At 45.1% G+C, this 22,334-nt stretch overlaps 1 protein-coding gene across 1 annotated transcript in view; it reads left to right on the top strand.

Annotated features, from left to right (window-relative positions):
• LOC120998648 (protein unc-93 homolog A-like) overlaps nt 1-22,334 on the top strand; it is a 360,896-nt gene that overhangs the window by 206,764 nt on the left and 131,798 nt on the right. The window contains exon 6 of the mRNA XM_040429403.1: nt 15,810-15,945. Coding sequence (XP_040285337.1) covers nt 15,810-15,945 — 136 coding nt within the window. The remainder of the gene's footprint in view (nt 1-15,809; nt 15,946-22,334) is intronic.

Genomic DNA, 22,334 nt, shown 5'->3' with positions numbered 1-22,334 from the left:
TCTGCATGTCATACAGACTCACAGTATTATTTCACTACCAAAGCAGACTCCCTATGCGTGTTACTGCAAGGCACACTGTTCTACACCAATATAAAGGCTCTCTGCAGCCAGAAAATAGCAGTTTTTAACGTAATTTGCCGCAAATAAATTTGCATCGAACCAAATTTTTACAAAAAAATTTGTCGAATCGGCAAATTTAATTTTTTTTAAATTCGCTCATCTCTATTGTTGACAATCAACTTTTTCCTTCACCATACATCTCCCATTTAAGAAAGGCCCACAAGTTCTCAATAAGGTTTAGGTCAGGTGAGGAAGGAGTCCATGTCATCATTCTTTCACCTTTAAGGTCTTTACTGGCTAGCCATGTGGTGGAGTACTTTGATGCAAGCGATGGAAAAAATCATAGTTTTCTTAAAAGATGCTGACTTTTTCCTGTACCACTGCTTGAAGAAAACTGGAAGTAGGTTTCTAGGATGGGATTTTGAGCCCATCTTTAATGCAAAAATGTCCAACTAGCTCATCTTTAATAATACTATTCCATAGCAGTACCCCACCTCCACCTTGCTGGCATCTGAGTTGAAGTGGAGCTCTGTGCCCGTTGCTGAACCAGCCATGGGCCCATCCATCTGGTCCATCAAGAATCACTCTGATCTTACATTTTTTATAAACTCTGTCTTCAGATATTTCTTGCAACCCTTTTTGATTATTTGCAACAAAAAAACATTTGATGGTTCTGCGATCACATCCCAATATCTAAGCAATTTCAGGAATGCTGCATCCCTCTGAAAGACTTAACAATTTTTGACTTTTCAGGGTCAGTTAAATCTCTTTTTTGGCCTATTTAGCCAGAGGAAAACAGCCTAATAACTGCCTAATAATTATGCACACCTTGATATGGGGTCTTGATCTCCTTAGGCCACACCCTCCCTCATTAAACAAATACACATCACCTGACATAGTTCTAACTAATAGGCAATCAAGTTTATACAGCTTGGATTTGGAAAATATGCATAAAATGATGATATGGTCAAAACACTCACTCGCATAATAATTGTGCTCATAGTGTATGTTTTGAAATATATATTTTTATGAATTCATAAAAAGGTTATTGCCATTATAATGATTAACTATAATCTTTAAACACTAAATATAGCAGAAAAGACTGTGAAAAATACTTAATAGAACACTAAATATAACAAAATAGAAAAAAGTAGTAAAAGCTGGCACAAAATACATAACGCAACTTAAGTCCTAAGACACAGATTGTCATTATACAGCATAATGTCCCCCTCATACAGTATAACACCCCCTACATGTGTCCATCATACAGTATAAACAATGGAGAAGTGAGCTGATGGCTCCCTGCTTCACCATTGTATTAAAGTATATTACCATTCAGATGACATGGATATGGCTGAAATTGGTGCTGCTGCCAGGAAGAGCCTGTTGCCAGGGGCAGCAGCACACAATTGCATGGCTTTACGTAGTGGCCAAAACCACCACTGCATACAGTGAAGCTTAATCTTGAGTAGTTGCATTTCAAAAACTTTTATTTCACTCATATTTTACCTTTTCATCATTTCAGATAACAACAAGCATTATTATACGGTAGTATTATAACAATATAAATAATCTTCCATTGAAATGTTCATACATACTAGATTTGATGAACAGGTATTACAGCATTGATAATTACTCATACATTATATATGACACCAAATTAAATATAGATAATAGTGTTGATCGCGAATATTCTAATCGCAAATTTTTATCGTGAATATTGGCACTTCGAGAATTCGCAAAGACGAAGAATATAGTGCTATATCTTCGTAATCGCGAATATTCTATATTTTTTTCTTCATCAGTATTCTCACTGCTTCTTGCTTGTAGGCCAATGAGAAGGCTGCAATATATTTGTCAGAGCTTAGCAACATCCCTAGCAAGCAATAGGAAAGTTGCCTACCCCTTACTATATCAGAAACTCCCCAGCAGCCTTTTTTTTTTTTGCAGTTCTGAGAGAGAGAGAGCAGTGTCATTGCTGTGCTATGTGCTTTCCTCTGGATCCTTATCCAATTACATTAGATAGTTAGTTAGCTCATATATACAGTCGTGGCCAAAAATTTTGAGAATGACACAAATATTAGTTTTCACAAAGTTTGCTGCTAAACTGCTTTTAGATCATTGTTTCAGTTGTGGTCAAGGCTACGGCCGAGCTCGTGCCTGAACGTGCCGAACCTGACAGAGGAAAACCACCATGCCTACCTGATATGGCTGGAGATGTGCCCTTAGCCATGCCGCGGGTAAGCCTAAAAGGGGGCATACCCTGATGAGTATGAATAGAAAAGGGGAGGGTGGGTGGGGCACCATAAACGCACGCAAATGGGGAGAGGGCATGCCTCCTTTTAAGGGCGCCTACGCCCCTCCCACAAAGGCAGGCTGACATGTCAGCCTTAACCTACTTGTGGTCAAGGCTACGGCCGAGCTCGTGCCTGAACGTGCCGAACCTGACAGAGGAAAACCACCATGCCTACCTGATATGGCTGGAGATGTGCCCTTAGCCATGCCGCGGGTAAGCCTAAAAGGGGGCAAAAAGACAAACAGGTAGGGAGGAAAAACCTTTATTGGGCAGTGAACCGATTTACAAAACCAACTTGTGGAAAGCCTGGGATATCTCGACCTGGGGGTTAGGTATGTATCGTGTGAAGCAAGAGGAGCGCCAGCGACCCATTTTCCGGATGATGTGGCTGGGGACGTTGTGTTTTGATGCTGCGGATGCGGCACCAATGCGGAATGAGTGCCCTGAAATGGTCTTGGGGTCGAGACCCCAACCCATGGCCAGAGTGCGGACGTGTGAAATGAATTGCGAAGCGGTGAGGGCTGTGGCCTGAAACGGGAGCAATGGTTGGTCAGGGGCGGAGTCCCCCAGAGCCGACAGCAGACTCTTGAGTACCTGGACCGGGCACCATGTGTTGGCGGAAGGGAAGAAATCCACCTCCACTGGTGGACCTACCTGCGAGGTTTTGGAAGTAAGGAGGTGCAGGGAGAAATGGTCGTGGTGCCAGACTAGTTTACCCCTGGTGAGACCCTTGGACCTAGCTGAAGTGCGGGTGACTTCGCCGGGTCTTAAGAACCCGTAGAAACTAAGGTACATGGCGGCCTTGATGACTATGCTGGGAAGGAGCCCAAAAGGTAGACTATCTAGGGAGGTTGAAAGTTTCCTAAATATTTCCCCCGATACGGGCTGCCTGCTTGGGGTGGCTGTGATATTATTTTTCTGAACCCCCCTAAGGGTTGCCCTGACTGCTTGGGATAGAAAGACCGACCTGCTTTCGGGGTCTTCCAACATGAAAAAATGTTGGACTCCGGCCAAATACACTTTGATGGTGCTGAAGGACAGCTTGAGATCGAAATGACAGAAGGCTATGAAAGCTGTGATGTACGTGGTTTTGTTGGTGTCTCGACTTGGGTGTAGGCCCCTGAACTTGTTGAAGGTGTTCCAGGCGGTCCTGTAATTCCTGGCGGTGTTGTGAGACAAAGACTTCTGCATCAATGTTTTTGCTGCATTAATAAAAAGGTTTAATCCAACACTAGCAATTGGTACATCGGAGGAGGAAGCCCCACACGGTCTGCCGCTGGCATGACCTGGAAGAAAGTTTCATAATTAAAACGAGATAGGGCATCTGCGGCCACATTGTGAACCCCCTGGATGTGCTTGCATGTTACGTGGAAATTGTGCACCAGCGAGAGCCAGACCAGCCTGCGGACAAATGACATGATCTGGGGCGACTGAGACCTGCCCCTGGTGATGATGTCCACCACTGTTTTGTTATCAGTGATGAACGCCACCGAAGAGTTGGCCCACTGGCCGCCCCAGACCTGGGCAGCCGCCACCACTGGATAGAACTCCAGCAAAGGGGATGACTGCAAGGCGTCTCTGGCTGTTGATACCTCGGGTGGCCAAGGGCCCGCGAACCATTGGTTCCCACAGATCGCCGCGAACCCCCCGGAGGCGGCGGCGTCTGAGAAAATCAAGGTGGACTCTGGCCCTAGCCGAGGAACGAACAACGAGACACCGTTCCAAGAGGCCAGGAAGTTCTCCCACATGGACAAGTCGGCCATGGCTTGTGCGTCTAAGGTGACGAGACTGTCCTGCTCTGGGGCTGAGGGGAGCAATTGGAGAAGCCTGGACATGAAGGCCCTGCCCTGGGGCATGACTTTGGTGGCAAAGTTGAGCATGCCTAAAAGGGACTGCAACTCGACCTTGGTGCAGGTCCTGCAGCCCGCCGCGGTTGAAATGGCTGTCTTGATCTTTGCCAATTTCTCGGCTGGAAGCCTGGCCTCCATCTTCCCTGTATCTAGCGTTATACCTAGGAAGGTGATTACCGTGGCGGGACCTTCGGTTTTTGCGGCTGCCACCGGAACATTAAGTCGGCCGAACATGTGCAGCAGAGCCTGGAGTTTGCAAGGCTGGCGGTCTGGGCTCTCAATGATGAGAAAATCATCCAAGTAGTGGATGGTCATAGGGCAACCACAGTGGTTGACCAGGATCCAATGCAATGCCTGCGCGAACTGGTCGAACAGCCAGGGACTGCTCTTGGACCCGAACGTCAGGCGATTGGCAAAGAAGTACTGATCTTGCCACTTGATACCATAGAACCCCCAGAGCCGTGGATGAATGGGCAGCAGCTTGAAGGCGTCGGCGATATCTGCCTTTGCCAACCACGCCCCCGACCTACCTGGAGGATCAGCTGTATGGCTTCGTCTATGGTGGCGTAGCTCATGGAGAACTCCTCAGAAGGCACTAAGGAGTTGAGACTGGGTACACTGGAGCCATGAGGCGCCGACAAGTCATAGATTAACCGTGCTTTATTTGTGAACTGCTTGGTCACAATACCGATAGGGTTGATCCTCCAGAGGTCGAATGGAATGAAGGGGAAGGGGCCGATGAGAAACCCCTTCTCCAACTCTGAATTGATCAGAGTCCCCACCGGCTCAGGGTCCCTGCTCGCTGACAGTAGATTGGGCCCTTCCCAGGAAGTTTGTGGGAGAGCTACTAGCCCCGTGTGGAACCCTGTGGTGAACCTGGAGACCAGGAACTGCACCCAATGCGGCCTATGGTGCTCGCGCAAAAGGGACTCTAACAAGACCACGTTGACCCCGCTTAGTCAGGATGGCCTTGTTCTTTGAGGACACGCCGTCTGCGGGTGAGCCCTGAAACAGCCTGTGCAGACGTGGAGAGCCCTGCACTTGTTGTAATAACAAGCCTCCTGATTAAAATTATTACAAACCTGGCTGTTGCCCAGAAAAACTATTGGCCGACCTAATTTATCCGTGGTGGCACCAGGACGTGGGAGGGGCCCGGAGCTACTATGGAGGGATCTGCCCTGGGATGTGGAGGGACCTGAGTTGGGGCACCAGTCCGACGAGTGAGTAATGGACTGGCATGACGTACATGCCGGTGCCCTGAGGCACGCGAAATGTCGGCAAAAGAGTTCCATGTCCATTACCGCCCAGTTCGTAAGGTGCTGGAATTGGACCAGCGAGGCGGCGGCTTTAGCTGAGAACGAACGATGGTAATCGTAGAAAGCCTGCCCACCGTACTTGTGGCCCAACTCCGTGACCCTGTATAAGTAAGTGTCCAACTCTTCCCGCCTCTCAGGGTGGACGGAGCAGATGACATCTCTGTATAAGCTAAACGCCAGGACAAACTCCATGGGGGTTAGCTTCCTGTTGAGGCGGGGGTCCCTCGCTTTGAGGACGATGGACATATCGCCGCAAGCAATGGTCTTGCTCTCCACTGTGTCATGGGTTGCTATCAAAATAGACGCCAGGTTGACGTCCTTGCCCTCTAAAATGTCCTTCTTGATGTTGCTGGGGATGAAATGGGCCGGAGCTACCTCGGGTGCGCAAAGAACTCTACCTGGGGGAACCAACCCTGCCACGGGGGCCACCGGCAGTGGAGAGGCGACCCGCTCGGATGACAGTCCCTGGTGAGACTCCACTGCCTGGAGTCTGGACTGCACGTCCGAGACTGAGGAGGCGATAGTGTTCATCATAGCGTGCAGTTGTGTCAGAGACACTTGCATAGTGGACATGGAGACTTGCTCCAAGTCCTGGGCTGCTGGCTCCGCTGTGAGTAGCCTGAAAAGTTCGGCTTTCCGGGCGGAAGCGGGGTGTTGGATCCCTCTTCTATTAAGCTCCGCAATTAACTTGGCGATCGTCCAACTCCTCAGGGATGAGGAGCAGGGCCGTTCGGATGCGGGTGTCTCCGGGACGGACAGAGCTTCCTCGAAATTGGAAATCTGCGACATTTCGTGGCTGTGAGGTGATAAACAAAAATTAACATCTGAGCCGGAGACCCCAAGTGACAGAACGATGACACCCGAGCCGTGAATGGTGATGAAGAGCGAACTTGGGGCGGGCGAGTGCCTAGAGCTATGAAGGGGGGACTACTGTGGAAGACCTTACCAACCTGAAAGTGAAAACAAGACGTAAGCGCTACGAGGACGTGGCCATTGACAGAGGAGTAAACACATGGAAAAACACCAAACCTGGGGTCGTACCGTAGAAAATAATATCGATCGAACCTGAAAAACAATGATAGCGACAAAAAATAGTGATTAACCGCATGAACCTGACCTGTAACCGGTAATGGACAACGTAAAACCGTCAGCGTGACGGGGAATAAAAAACATGGGGGAAACGTACGCCTGACGACGTGATAGGCAACAGACGGGGTACAGTAGATACGTAAGCCTGAAGCGTAACAGGCAACAATTGGAAAAACGTAAGCCTGAATCGTGACAGGCAGCAGGACATGTAAAGAAACGTGAACCGGAGAGGAACCGGCAAGAGAAAAAAGGAAAAACGTAAGCCCGCCGACGTGGCGGGCAACAGACATGAAATAACGGGAAATGTGAGCCAGGAAAGTGACTGACGCTAGACAGAGAAAAACGTAAGCCTGGAACGTAACAGGCAGCAGACATGTTATGACAGAAACGTGAGCCAGAAACGTAACTGGCGACAGAAAGAACCCAACAAGTGAGCCTGTAAACGGAAAACAGACAGCAAACATGAGAATAAGCCCCTTTTTTTTTTTTTTTTTTTTTTTTCCTGACCCCGGCTCTGACGAACTGAACGTCAGCCTGAACCGCGACCGGGAAACAGTATGGTGTGAGAGAAAAACGTAAGCCCGTAGCGCCAAGGCAAATGAGATGACAAGAAATACGTAACCTTTACATAAAATAGGTCCCAAACATGGCGGAGCATGTTGTGCCATGGAATCAAGAAGTAATTACCGAGCAATGTTCGTAGATGCGGCAGAGAGGAAAGGCGGTGTTCGCAGCGGGTGGAATTCGTAGAGAACTTTTTGGCGGACGATGGATGACAAGCACGGCAGAGTAACCAGAGTCTGCAACAATAATCAGTAGCGTAAGGGGGGCGGGGGGGGGGGCCCTGATGCCATGGTACGACCCTGGACCAGGGGAAAAGCGTGACCCTGCGACTGATGAGACTGTTTGTGGGAGCTGAGGTGCGAGGTAGCGGGACCGCTGCCGTGGGGTGTGGAGGGTTGACTGGCCTGTAGTTTTGGCCAGACAGAGGGGGGCCCGTGGGAGCCAGCGGAGGGCCAGCCCCTGGCAAGCAGCTGTGCTGTGTGTGAGCCGGCGAGGGCCTATGATGGGGTTTATGGAGTCGAACCAGTGTGTATAACAACCTTTTTTTTTTTTTTTTTTATAACTTTATTGCTTGGCGAACAGCAGCCGGCGCCGGCCGGTGGCTGCGTGTGGAAGAAGCGGTGCCCCTGGGTCTCGACGGACCTGCCCGTGGGGAGAGCGCCAGGACCAGCCAGACGAGGGGGTTTGAGCTGCTGTGGCGGCCGGAGCCAGGACGGAAACCCGACAGCAGAGACCGGCCGGGACGCCAGATCCGTAGCCATGGCAACGGAAGTGCTGCCGGCGTCCCGCGAGATCTGGTTTCCAGGCGGCGCCTGAGCGAGGCCGGGCCTGGCGTGCGAACCGGGATGCTGGGTGAGTGGTGAGTGGAGCGGAGCGGACCGGACCGGGGGGAGGGGGGGAAAGATGGACACGCCGGAGGGGGGTGCGGTGGAGCCTGAAACTTACCCCAACAGCCGCCCGGGAAGCGATGGAGGGGAACCCTCAGCAAAAACTTACCTACTCAGCAGAGCAGCAGGACGGGGCGTGACGTCAGGCGGGAAAAGGCACCAGAAACGCACGCAAATGGGGAGAGGGCATGCCTCCTTTTAAGGGCGCCTACGCCCCTCCCACAAATGCAGGCTGACATGTCAGCCTTAACCTACTTGTTTCTGTGATGTAGTGAAATATAATTACACGCACTTCATACGTTTCAAAGGCTTTTATCGACAATTACATGACATTTAGGCTACATTCACACGTCAGTATTTTTCTATAATCCGATTTTCGGTCCGTTTTTTGCGGATCCGTTGTTCCTGAAAATGTTTCCGTATGTCATCCGTATGTCATCCGTTTTTTGCGGATCCGCAAAAAAACGGAAACATGTATAAATTTCAATAAGCAAATAAAGTTGTTTGGATTTCTTTAAAAAAAAAAAATAAATTAAATGTAATTTCCAGGAACGGATTCCGTATAAAACGGATGACATACGGAATGACATCCGTATGTCATCCGTTTTTTGCGGATCCATTGACTTTGTATTGTACCAGGATCCGATTTTTCAGGAAAAGAATAGGACATGTTTTATATTTAAACGGACATGCGGAATTGAACAACGGAAACGGACAGCACACATTGTGCTGTCCGTTTTTTTCCAGGACCCATTGAAAATGAATGGGTCCAGATCTGGTCCTGATCTGTTCCGCAAAAAACGGAACAGATCAGGAAAGAAAAAACGGACGTGTGAATGGACCCTTATGCAAAGAGTCAGTATTCGCAGTGTTGGCCCTTCTTTTTCAGGGCCTCTGCAATTCGACTGGGCATGCTCTCAATCAACTTCTGGGCCAATTCCTGACTGATAGCAACCCATTCTTTCATAATCACTTCTTGAAGTTTGTCAGAATTAGTGGGTTTTTGTTTGTCCACCCGCCTCTTGAGGATTGACCACAAGTTCTCAATGGGATTAAGATCTGGGGAGTTTCCAGGCCATGGACCCAAAATGTCAGCGTTTTGGTCTCCGAGCCACTTAGTTATCACTTTTGCCTTATGGCACAGTGCTCCAAAGTGCTGGAAAATGCATTGTTCTTCACCAAACTGTTGTTGGATTGTTGGAAGAAGTTGCTGTTGGAGGGTGTTTTGGTACCATTCTTTATTCATGGCTGTGTTTTTGGGCAAAGTTGTGAGTGAGCCCACTCCCTTGGATGAGAAGCAACCCCACACATGAATGGTCTCAGGATGCTTTACTGTTGGCATGACACAGGACTGATGGTAGCGCTCACCTTTTCTTCTCCGGACAAGCCTTTTTCCAGATGCCCCAAACAATCGGAAAGAGGCGTCATCGGAGAATATGACATTTCCCCAGTCCTCAGCAGTCCATTCACCATACTTTCTGCAGAAGATCAATCTGTCCCTGATGTTTTTTTTGGAGAGAAGTGGCTTCTTTGCTACCCTTCTTGACACCAGGCCATCTTCCAAAAGGCTTCGCCTTACTGTGCGTGCAGATGCGCTCACACCTGCCTGCTGCCATTCCTGAGCAACAATGATTTTTATGCAACGCAATGATGGCTGCACGCGTTTCTTTGCAGGTCACCATGGTTAACAATTGAAGAACAATGATTTCAAGCATCACCCTCCTTTTAACATGTCAAGTCTGCCATTTTAACCCAATCAGCCTGACATAATGATCTCCAGCCTTGTGCTCGTCAACATTCTCACCTGAGTTAACAAGACGATTACTAAAATGATCTCAGCAGGTCCTTTAATGACAGCAATGAAATGCAGTGGAAAGTTTTTTTGGGGATTAAGTTAATTTTCATGGCAAAGAAGGACTATGCAATTCATCTGATCACTCTTCATAACATACTGGAGTATATGCAAATTGCTATTATAAAAACTTAAGCAGCAACTTTTCCAATTTCCAATATTTATGTAATTCTCAAAACTTTTGGCCACGACTGAATATATATATATATATATATATATATATATATATATATATATATGTATTACAGATAGTTATTGGGAGATAGTCAGTTTAGGTTAGATAGTGATATAGTTTAGCTGATAGGTTCCAGTGCAGCGTGTTAGGTAGTGTGATAGGAATTAATGTCTCTCTGATGTCCATACATACATGCTACAGACACAGTGCTGTGATGTCACAACAATACTTAGTGCACCAATCAGTAATATCTACTCAGACCTGATAAAATGTGAAGTTGTGTGTATTGTGCAAAAAATATGCGCATCATTAGTGCCGATTTGCACAATCGCAAAAATAATGACTGGGGATCACAAATTCTAGAATTTGCGAATTTATTGCGAATACTATGCGAAAAATTCACAAAATATTGCAAAAACGAATATTGCCTATGCCGCTCATCACTAATAGATAACAAAAAACAACACATTTAAATTCCAAAAATATTAATATGTTATATGCAGCTCTGGTACTTAACCACCTCAGCTCTTTTTACAATTCTGCACTACACTACTTTCACGGTTTATTGCTCGGTCATACAACTTACCACCCAATGAATTTTACCTCCTTTTCTTCTCACTAATAGAGCTTTCATTTGGTGGTATTTCATTGCTGCTGACATTTTAACTTTTTTTGATATTAATCAAAATTGACCGAAATTTTTGCAAAAAAATGTAATTTTTCACTTTCTGTTGTAAATTTTTTCTAATAAAACTACATTTCTATATAAATTTTTCTCTAAATTTATTGTTCTACATGCCTTTGATAAAAAAAATGCAATAAGTGTATATTTATTGGTTTGCGCAAAAGTTATAGCGTTTACAAACTATGGTACAAAAATGTGAATTTCCGCATTTTGAAGCAGCTCTGACTTTCTGAGCACCTGTCATGTTTCCTGAGGTTCTACAATGCCCAGACCTTAGAAACACCCCACAAATGACCCCATTTCAGAAAGTAGACACCCTAAGGTATTCGCTGATGGGCATAGTGAGTTCATGGAAGTTTTTATTTTTTGTCACAAGTTAGCGGAAAATGATTATTATTATTTTTTTTTCTTACAAAGTCTCATATTCCACTAACTTGTGACCAATTTTTTTTTTTTACATGAATTCACCATGCCCCTCACGAAATACCTTGGGGTGTCTTCTTTCCAAAATGGGGTCACTTGTGGGGTATTTATACTGCCCTGGCATTTTAGGGGACCTAAAGCGTGAGAAGTAGTTTGGAATCCAAATGCGTAAAAAATGCCCTGTGAAATTGGAAAGATACTCATTGGAATTTGGGCCCCTTTGCGCACCTAGGCTGCAAAAAAGTGTCACACATGTGGTATCGCCGTACTAAGGAGAAGTAGGGCAATGCGTTTTGGGGTGTATTTTTACATATACCCATGCTGGGTGAGAGAAATATCTCTGTAAAAGACAACTTTTCCCATTTTTTTTATACAAAGTATGCCCTGACAAACCACTCAGCCCGTATGCCCTGACAAACCCGATTTCTCCATTCACATCAATCGATGTGGATGAATAAATCATTGCCGGAATTTTTTATTTTATTTTTTATATACAAAGTGTATGAACACCGCATATGAACACCGCCCCTCAGCTCATAAGCCTCGGCAAACGTATCTTTTTTACTGCAGAGGAGAAATCTCGTCTTGCACCGCCGCATACACCGACTTTTGTGTAATCTGACAGCAGCGAAATGCTTCTGTCAGAATGTACAGTCGTGGCCAAAAGTTTTGAGAATGACACAAAAATTGGTTTTCACAAAGTCTGCTGCTAAACTGCTTTTAGATCTTTGTTTCAGTTGTTTCTGTGATGTAGTGAAATATAATTACACACACTTCATACGTTTCAAAGGCTTTTATCGACAATTACATGACATTTATGCAAAGTGTCAGTATTTGCAGTGTTGGCCCTTCTTTTTCAGGACCCCTGCAATTCGACTGGGCATGCTCTCAATCAACTTCTGGGCCAATTCCTGACTGATAGCAACCCATTCTTTCATAATCACTTCTTGGAGTTTGTCAGAATTAGTGGGTTTTTGTTTGTCCACTCGCCTCTTGAGGATTGACCACAAGTTCTCAATGGGATTAAGATCTGGGGAATTTCCAGGCCATGGAACCAAAATGTCAACGTTTTTTGTCCCCGAGCCACTTAGTTATCACTTTTGCCTTATGGCACGGTGCTCCATCGTGCTGGAAAATGCATTGTTCTTCACCAAACTGTTGTTGGATTGTTGGAAGAAGTTGCTGTTGGAGGGTGTTTAGGTACCATTCTTTATTCATGGCTGTGTTTTAGGGCAAAATTGTGAGTGAGCCCATTCCCTTGGATGAGAAGCAACCCCACACATGAATGGTATCAGGATGCTTTACTGTTGGCATGACACAGGACTGATGGTAGCGCTCACCTTTTCTTCTCCCAACAAGCCTTTTTCCAGATGCCCCAAACAATCGGAAAGAGGCTTCATCGGAGAATATGACTTTGACCCAGTCCTCAGCAGTCCATTCACCAAACTTCCTGCAGAAGATCAATCTGTCCCTGATGTTTTTTTTGGAGAGAAGTGGCTTCTTTGCTGCCCTTCTTGACACCAGGCCATCTTCCGAAAGTCTTTGACTCCCTGTGCGTGCAGATGCGCTCACACCTGCCTGCTGCCATTCCTGAGCAAGCTCTGCACTGGTGGCACTCCGATCCTGCAGCTGAATCCTTTTTAGGAGACGATCTTGGCACTTGCTGGACTTTCTTGGACGCCCTGAAGCCTTCTTAACAAGAATTGAACCTATTTCCTTGAAGTTCTTGATGATCCTATAAATTGTTGATTGAGGTGCAATCTTAGTAGCCACCATATTCTTGCCTGTGAAGCCATATTTATGCAACGCAATGATGGCTGCACGCGTTTCTTTGCAGGTCACCATGGTTAACAATGGAAAAACAATGATTTCAAGCATCACCCTCCTTTTAACATGTCAAGTCTGCCATTTTAACCCAATCAGCCTGACATAATGATCTCCAGCCTTGTGCTCGTCAACATTCTCACCTGAGTTAACAAGACGATTACTGAAATGATCTCAGCAGGTCCTTTAATGACAGCAATGAAATGCAGTGGAAAGGTTTTTTTGGGATTAAGTTAATTTTCATGGCAAAGAAGGACTATGCAATTCATCTGATCACTCTTCATAACTTTCTGGAGTATATGCAAATTGCTATTATAAAAACTTAAGCAGCAACTTTTCCAATTTCCAATATTTATGTAATTCTCAAAACTTTTGGCCACGACTGTACATCAGTGCTGCAGCTGGTTCATCGGTTGGTCCACATAGAAGGTCAAAAAAAAAAACAGGCCGCAACGCAATCAATTTATTAACATTAACTTTATATACAGGAGGTTCTCGATGATTTATATACAGGAGGTTCTCGATGATCTCTTCCTGAAATTTGAGGAAGGATCTTGTTCTCCCAGCCTTACTGTAGAGAACAAAACTATTATATACAGCCAATTGAATTAAATATACAGTCACCTTCTTATACCAGCGTCTTGTCCTGCGGGAGATTAAATAAGGAGCCAACATCTGGTCATTGAAGTCCACCCCTCCCATGAGCAAATTATAGTTGTGGATACAGAGGGGCTTTTCGATGACTCCAGTTGCTCATTCAATTTGGATTGTCGTGTCTGCGTGAATAGAGGAGAGCATGTAAACGTCACGCTTGTCTCTCCATTTCACCGCGAGCAGTTCTTCGTTACACAAGGCAGCCCTCTCCCCCCTTGCAAGACGGGTGGTAACGAGCCGTTGGGGGAAGCCCCGGCGACTAGGTCGCGCGGTGCCACAGCAGCCAATCTGTTCTAGAAACAAATGCCTGAAGAGGGGCACACTTGTGTAGAAATTGTCCACATAAAGGTGGTACCCCTTGCCAAATAAGGGTGACACCAAGTCCCAGACGTCTTCCCACTGCTCCCCAGGTAGTCAGGGCAACCGACCGGCTCCAGGGTCTGATCTTTACCCTCATAGACACGAAATTTGTGCGTATAGCCTGTGGCCCTTTCAGAGAGCTTCTACAATTTGACCCGGGCGCGCTTGCTTGGGATGTATTGTTTGAAGCCAAAGCGCCCGGTAAAATGTATCAGGGAATCGTCTATGCAGATGTTTTGCTCAGGGGTATACAAATCTGCAAATTTGGTGTTAAAGTGGTCTATGAGGGGCCAAATTTTGTGGAGCCGGTCAAATGCGGGGTGGCCTTTGGGACGAGAGGTGCTATTATCACTAAAGTGCAGGAAACGCAGGATGGTCTCAAATCGTGTCCTGGACATGGTAGCAGAGAACATGGGTATGTGATGAATTGGGTTCGTGGACCAATATGACCGCAATTCATGCTTTTTTGTCAGGCCCATGTTGAGGAGAAGGCCCAGAAAAGTTTTAAATTCGGAAACTTGGATGGGTTTCCGCCGGAAAGACTGGGCATAAAAGCTTCCCGGGTTGGCGGCTATAAATTGAGTGGTATACCGGTTTGTTTCTGCCACGACTAAGTCTAAGAGCTCTGCAGTGAAGAACAGCTCAAAAAACCCCAGTGCCGATCCGATCTGAGCTGTCTCAACCCGAACTCCAGACTGGGCGGTGAAAGGGGGAACTACTGGTGCCGCTGAAGATGGGGGCTGCCAATCAGGGTTTGCCAGCACCTCAGGGACTTTAGGGGCTCTACGGGCCTGTCTGTGCGGTGGCTGCGATGGGGGAACTACTGCACGTGCCACCGTACCAGCTTCAACTGCCCTTCTGGTGCTCGCCACTTCACCATGTTCTACGGCAGTGCTGGTACTAAGTCCAGCATGGGCTGCGCTGCTGGTGTATGCCTCACCACGTAATCCGACAGCGCCAGCCCCACTCTGCTGCCCTTGAAGCGGATCCTGCGCAACCTGTGGTCTAGCAACACGGGGCCGGGTACGCCTGGTGGTATCAGGGACCTCAACCTCATCGTCTGAACTTTGGGTCAGACTGCCTCTGCTTTCTACAGGTTCGTATTCTGACCCGCTGAATTCGTCAGATGAGGGTTCCCATTCCTCATCCGACTGGGTCAGAAGCCTGTAGGCCTCTTCAGAAGAATACTCCTTACTTGCCATTTGGTCAACTAAATTTAGGGGGTATTCCCTGAGACTACCCAAGATAAAAAGCAAGCCTGTCTTACAAATGGGAGGCTAGCGAAGTACAGGAAGCTGCTGATTGATAAAAAATCCAAATACAGATTTTTTTTATCGCCGCAGCGCTTGTGTAGTGAATGTGCATCCCTGCATTAGGCGGTCGGTAGGAGGTTAAAAGGGTTGTCTATAACTGGACAGGCTGTAAGAACAAAAACCCACTTACTTTGACAGAGTGTCCTGCCTGCAGCGCTGCAGTTCGTGTCCCCGTTGCCCCATCAGACAGGAAATGTGACATACGTCTACATGCACATGACCACTGCCGGCTAATAAATGGCCTTAACAGTGCCTGTGCATCAGTTGCTGAGCTTCTATTAAATGCTTGGGACATGTACTATTTATCTCTATACTCTGTTACCTTCTTTTTTCATGCATTTTCAAATTCTCTTACCAATTGTTTTTGCACTGCATTCAGTTGTCCCAAGTCGCCAATACTGTTTAATAAAATACATTATATTAAAATTAAAACGTATTTTATAATTTACTTTTTCTTTTAGGCTTATGTTACATGTACATTGGGTATACACTTTGTGGGATATGTAATGATTTGCTTCGGAGCAACAAACTCCATTTCCTCAATGGTTTTTGGAAAACTTTCTCAGTATACTGGACGGATTGCTCTTTTTATGTTAGGTAAGACCAAAAAGAACAATACATTGTTTGACAATGAATCATTTTAGGTATTGTTTTAATTTAAATAACGTTTATAGGGATATAAAACTAAATTTGTGTTCTATTGAACATTTGTCATACTGCATGTGTTTTAACCTCTTTAATATAAGGCATAATGGTATTTTGAATTCCTACTAAATTGATTTAAAGACTAATGGGGTCATTTATCAAACTGGTGTAAAGTAGAACTGACTTAGTTGCCCATAGCAACCAATCAAATTCCACCTTTCATTTTTGACTGCTCCTTTGGAAAATGAAAGGTGGAATCTAATTGGTTGCTATGGGCAACTAAACCAGTTCTACTTTACGCCAGTTTGACCTCATAAAAGTACAGTGGTGCTTGAAGGTTTTAGAACACTTCCAAATTTATTTTGTGACTTCAGAAATTTGACCTAAAACTACAACAGATTTTCACACAAGTTCTAAAAGTAGATAAGTGATCATTTATTCGATTTAGTTATCTTTTATTTCTTGAGGAAAATGATCCAATATTACATGTCTGTGACTGCTAAAAATAGGTGAACTAAGAATAAGCAGACCAGTGCGTACTGAACCGGTTTCAGTCCGAACTTTTCTATTTTTTGGATGCCAGACGAACTGTAATCTTTTCAGGTTCATTTAGGATGAATCTAGTAAAATGGTGCATTGTGCAATTTTAGTGCACATCGACAGGAAAATAAGCACTAGGGAGGAAGGAGAAGGGTTCTCACATGACCCTGAGAAGGAGTGGGGGGGCACTCCCTGATTGGTTCCCAGGACGACAGCATGGATGAGCCAATTAGTGCTGCAGCAGGCAGGTAGGTGCCCTATCAGAACAAGAGGATTATCATTCTGTGCTGGGGTGTGAAAGAGGGTGATTGGGTTTTACAGTGTCTGCCAGAAAAACCACCTAATGAATTCAGGGACAGTCAGAAATCATTAAACCTTGTATTCTGCTGCCAGGGACAGTGGAGGGAAAGTCTAGAATTACAAAGAAGAATGAAATGTGTGTGTAGAATATGGAGGCAGGGAAGCTATCCACCAGGGAGAGATTTTCACAAAAATCCTTTTCTTTATAGGGGATGGGGGTAGGGAGATGGAATAAGCGGAAATTGTACAACATGTGTTCTACCAGCAATATAGCATAGCATATAGAATACTAGTGATGAAAAAACTAGAGTTTGAAAAACGTATACATCAGTTAATAAGAACTAAATATTAGGGCTACATTAGTTTATTATCTCCACACACACAGTTCCATTCACACACAATTTTTTGGGGGAGGTTGATTATTGAATTTAATAAAACTAGCAAAAAGGTGATCAGTACACTAATACACAGGGTAGGGCAGCAATTTACTTTTGAGTGTTAACATAAAAATAAGTGTCAGGCCTCAATAATCCATTTCCGTTTATTCTATCCCACAGTTGGAATTTATTTTTTGGTAGGTTTAATTTAGTGAAAACAGCATAAAGCTGATCAGTACATCAGTATACAGGATAGGGCAACTATTTACCAGTGAGTGTTAATGTGAAAATAAGCGTCAGGCCTCAATCATCTATTTCCGTTTATTGTATTTACAGACTGTTGGAATAAAATAAAAAAATTGGCAACTTGTTCATTTCAATTATTCCTTTCCTACCGCCATGCGGCTATGTACGTCGTTGGTTGGGACTTTAAAGTAAAGATGGCCCCACTCCTGAGCGGAGTGGGTGCTATAGCCACGACCGGCGCTAATGATGGTTACGGACATTTAATACTTCAGATGACGTGGTCAATCCTGACACGGGCATCTGATTGCTGAAAACACAGGGCACGCTTCTGGGTGTGCTCCGGTTCCCCCCACCTGGGACTGGGGAAGGAGTGTGTTACAGAAGGCTGCTGCCTAGTAATTTTTATGGAGCCCCTGCCTGTGGCAGGCTCCATAGAAATACAGTTAAACCCTCATAAACTCCAACACGAACATGGATTTTGATGCCAAAGTCTGTGTCCGGGTTCATTGTATAGTTTAAATAAACCTTGTTGAAAGGCTGCAGTGCGGCCAATTAACAAGTGTTTAAGCTGTGGGTAATTTGAAACCATCACAGTCATGCCTAGTATTGGCATGGCTGTGAATGGCCGACACACCATGTGACCATGCATGCATAAATGGTGGATCACATGGTGCGCCGCCATTCTGCTCTAACTAGTGTAGGGACAGGATGCTGCTGAAGGCAGGGAGAGTATTAGGCCTTTATTATTTTTAAAAAGTGTGCTGGCGACCTCTAGGGATTATAGATCGTGCAATCCGACTCCTTTGCACCAGTGACAGGTAAATACAGTGGGATGCGAAAGTTTGGGCAACCTTGTTAATCGTCATGATTTTCCTGTATAAATCGTTGGTTGTTAAGATAAAAAAATGTCAGTTAAATATATCATATAGGAGACACACACAGTGATATTTGAGAAGTGAAATGAAGTTTATTGGATTTACAGAAAGTGTGCTATAATTTATGAAACAAAATTAGGCAGGTGCATAAATTTGGGCACTGTTGTCATTTTATTGATTCCAAAACCTTTAGAACTAATTATTGGAACTCAAATTGGCTTGGTAAGCTCAGTAAACCCCTAACCTACATACACAGGTGAATCCAATTATGAGAAAGAGTATTTAAGGGGGTCAATTGTAAGTTTCCCTCCTCTTTTAATTTTCTCTGAAGAGTAGCAACATGGGGGTCTCAAAACAACTCTCAAATGACCTGAAGACAAAGATTGTTCACCATCATGGTTTATGGGAAGGATACAGAAAGCTGTCTCAGAGATTTCAGCTGTCTATTTCCACAGTTAGGAACATATTGAGGAAATAAAAGACCACAGGCTCAGTTCAAGTTAAGGCTCGAAGTGGCAGACCCAGAAAAATCTTGGATAGACAGAAGCGACGAATGGTGAGAACAGTCCGAGTCAACCCACAGACCAGCACCAAAGACCTACAACATCATCTTGTTGCAGATGAAGTCACTGTGCATCGTTCAACCATTCGGCGCACTTGGCACAAGGAGATGCTGTATGCGAGAGTGATGCAGAGGAAGCCTTTTCTCCGCCCACAGCACAAAAAGTGCCGCTTGAGGTGGGCTAAAGCACATTTGGACAAGCCAGCTTCATTTTGGAATAAGATGCTGTGGACTGATGAAACTAAAATTGAGTTATTTGGCCATAACAAGGGGCGTTATGCATGGAGGAAAAAGAACACAGCATTCCAAGAAAAACACCTGCTACCTACAGTAAAATATGGTGGTGGTTCCATCATGCTGTGGGGCTGTGTGGCCAGTGCAGGGACTGGGACTCTTGTCAAAGTTGAGGGACGCATGGATTCCACTCAGTATCAGCAGATTCTGGAGACCAATGTCCAGGAATCAGTGACAAGGCTGGATCTTTCAACAAGACAACGACCCTAAACACTGCTCAAAATCCACTAAGGCATTTATGCAGAGGAACAAGTACAACGTTCTGGAATGGCCATCTCAGTCCCCAGATCTGAATATAATTGAAAATCTGTGATGTGACTTAAAGAGAGCTGTCCATGCTCAGAAGCCATCAAACCTGAATGAACTAAAGATGTTTTGTAAATAGGAATGGTCCAAAATACCTTCAACCAGAATCCAGACTCTCATTGGAACCTACAGGAAGCGTTTAGAGGCTGTAATTTCTGCAAAAGGAGGATCTACTAAATATTGATTTCATTTCTTTTTTGTGGTGCCCAAATTTATGCACCTGCCTAATTTTGTTAAAAAAATTATAGCACACTTTCTGCAAATCCAATAAACTTCATTTCACTTCTCAAATATCACTGTGTGTCTCCTATATGATATATTTAACTGACATTTTTTATCGTAACAACCAACGATTTATACAGGAAAATCATGACGATTAAGAAGGTTGCCCAAACTTTTGCATCCCACTGTATAATAGGTATGTCTCTCCAAAACAATTAACAGACTGATTAACTATTATATTTCCCTGTGACAGTGGCAAGTAAAGGTTTTTTCATAAAAAAATAATCAGCCTGTTAATTGGGTCGGTGCAACCTACATATATTTTTTTTTTGTGCTAAACACCTCTTTTGCATCCGTGACTCGGATTTACAATTGTTCGTCTGTCTGCCAATTTTGTGGGTGACCTTAACAAAATGAGGAGACATCAACAAGGAGACATGGCCATCGTCGTGGTGCTGCTGGTGTTGGTGGAGCTCTTGCTGCAGCGGGAGGGTGTTGTTGATCTGCGCCAGCTTCGCACCCAAATGAAACACCTTCCTCTGGGACACACAGGCGACAGGACATTCTGCGTCATTTTGTAGGCCCGAATACCGCTCTAAGAATGGTGAGGCCAGAACAAGTAGAGGCAGTAGTAGATTGGATGGCTGACAATGCCTCCAGTTCCTTCACATTTACTTCAACCCAATCCACTGCTGAAAGCGTAGAGTTGACTTCAGCGGCCCACGGGCATCCGTCTTCCACCTCAACCCCTTGCACATCAGCCAAGTAGTCTGAGCCCCAAGTCATGCAGCAGTCACTTATAGTGATGGACGAACATCGTCAGAGACGATTCGCAAATGTGATCAAATGTTCGCGATCCGCAAGTTCGCAGCAGGCCCCATTCACTTTAATGGCAGGCGAACCTGAAAAACCTTTAGGTCATATTTGCAGTCACCAAATACTTACATGAAGTGCACAAATCGTCCAACAACATGAACAGTGATATACCAGAAGAATATCAATGGCAAAAATTCCCCTCAAAAATATGTATTTTAATCAGGCGACATTTTTATGCGTCTTAAAGGGAAATTCTCAGAAATGTGCCCTGCTGGAGCCTAGAAAGATTTTATTTTAGGCCACGGGAATAAGGTCCTTAAAAATTAGGCATTCAACTGACATAAAAGAAATTGTGATTATGTGGCTCGATGTACATTATGCAGTCAATGGATAAAAATGTTAATGTAGGCCACTGGAGTACAGGCCCCAAATAGGGTTGAGCGAACCCGAACTGTAAAGTTCAGGTTCATACTGAACTTTAGGATTTTTGGACCCCGAACATTTCAGTAAAAGTTCGGGTTTGGTGTTCGGCGATTTACTGCCGCTTTTTAAAAGGCTGCAGAGCAGCCAATCAACAAGCGTTTAACTCTGTGCCTTAGAAGCCATCACAGCCATGCCTACTAATGGCATGGCTGTGATTAGCCAGTGCACCATGTGACCCAGCCTCTATATAAGCTGGAGTCACGTAGCACTGCACGTCACTCTGTGTGCTCAGTGTAGGGCTAGGATGCTGCTGCTGTGAGGTAGAGAATAGGAAAGAAACTTTAATCAGAACTGCAATTGAACTCAGTGATCTACATAGATATTGTTGTGTGGGTGCAGTGCACAATCTTTTTGCCCTGCCCTGAGTCCAGTGACAGAGAAAAATAACTTTTATCCGTCTGTTAGTTAGGTGGGCGGCAGCAGCCATTTTATGCAAGCTCAGTGCACCAGCACTGCATATGAGCTTATGTGACATTGAAATCCAAGCTTGAAATACTGCAATAATATTCTGGGTTTAAAAAAAACACCCATTTTTGGCAATATCCTACATCTGGTGCCTTTGCAGCATTAGTCAGTGTGCAATTTAAGCTAGAAATACAGCTATAATATTCTGGGTTTTAAAAAACACCCTTTTTGGGCAAAATACTAAATTTTACTACCCCTGCTGCATCTGTAAGTGTGAAATTCAAGCGTTATTGTCACGACTGTGACTGATCCAGACAGGTCTGGGAGGAGAAGGTCGCAGCGACTTGCTACTCGCAATAGCTTGTGAGTTTTCTCCGTGGTTCAGGGTATGTCATCTGGGTTTTGCCTTGTGAACCTTTTTGTCCTGACTGGGAGTTTGTAGGCATCCTTCTCAGGTGAGTCCTGTCTGCCACTCCCAGCTACTATATTAGTTTCAGTTTCACTTGCAGTCATTGCCAGATATAGTCCTTACTTCCAGTTCTATTCTGACCTTTGAAGGAGATCGTTTGATGGTGTTGCTGTGGAGCTCTTGTCCGGCGTGGACTGTCGTGTTTGGGATCGCCTTCTCTGCTCGTGACTGGATAAGTCTATCTCTGCTATAGATTGTTTGTTGCTGTCTTCCCCTGTTGTTCTCCTAGACGTGAGTGATGGTGACTAGTGCTCCCATCTGCCGTTCCCCAGTCTAGTCTTCATAGGGTGACTGATTCATAGGGTATCAGGGCAGACAGGTGCCAGCTTAGAGATATTCAGGGGTGGCCATTCTATTTCCCATCCGTAGATAAGGGTCCCCCTTCCCCTCCGTCTGGTGCGACACGACTGCTGCTGGGATAGCGTTCGTGACAGTATATCTGGCCT

This window comes from Bufo bufo, chromosome 4, assembly GCF_905171765.1.
Source record: "Bufo bufo chromosome 4, aBufBuf1.1, whole genome shotgun sequence".
Lineage (NCBI taxonomy): Eukaryota > Metazoa > Chordata > Amphibia > Anura > Bufonidae > Bufo > Bufo bufo.
This window is presented reverse-complemented; position numbering and strand designations above follow the sequence as displayed.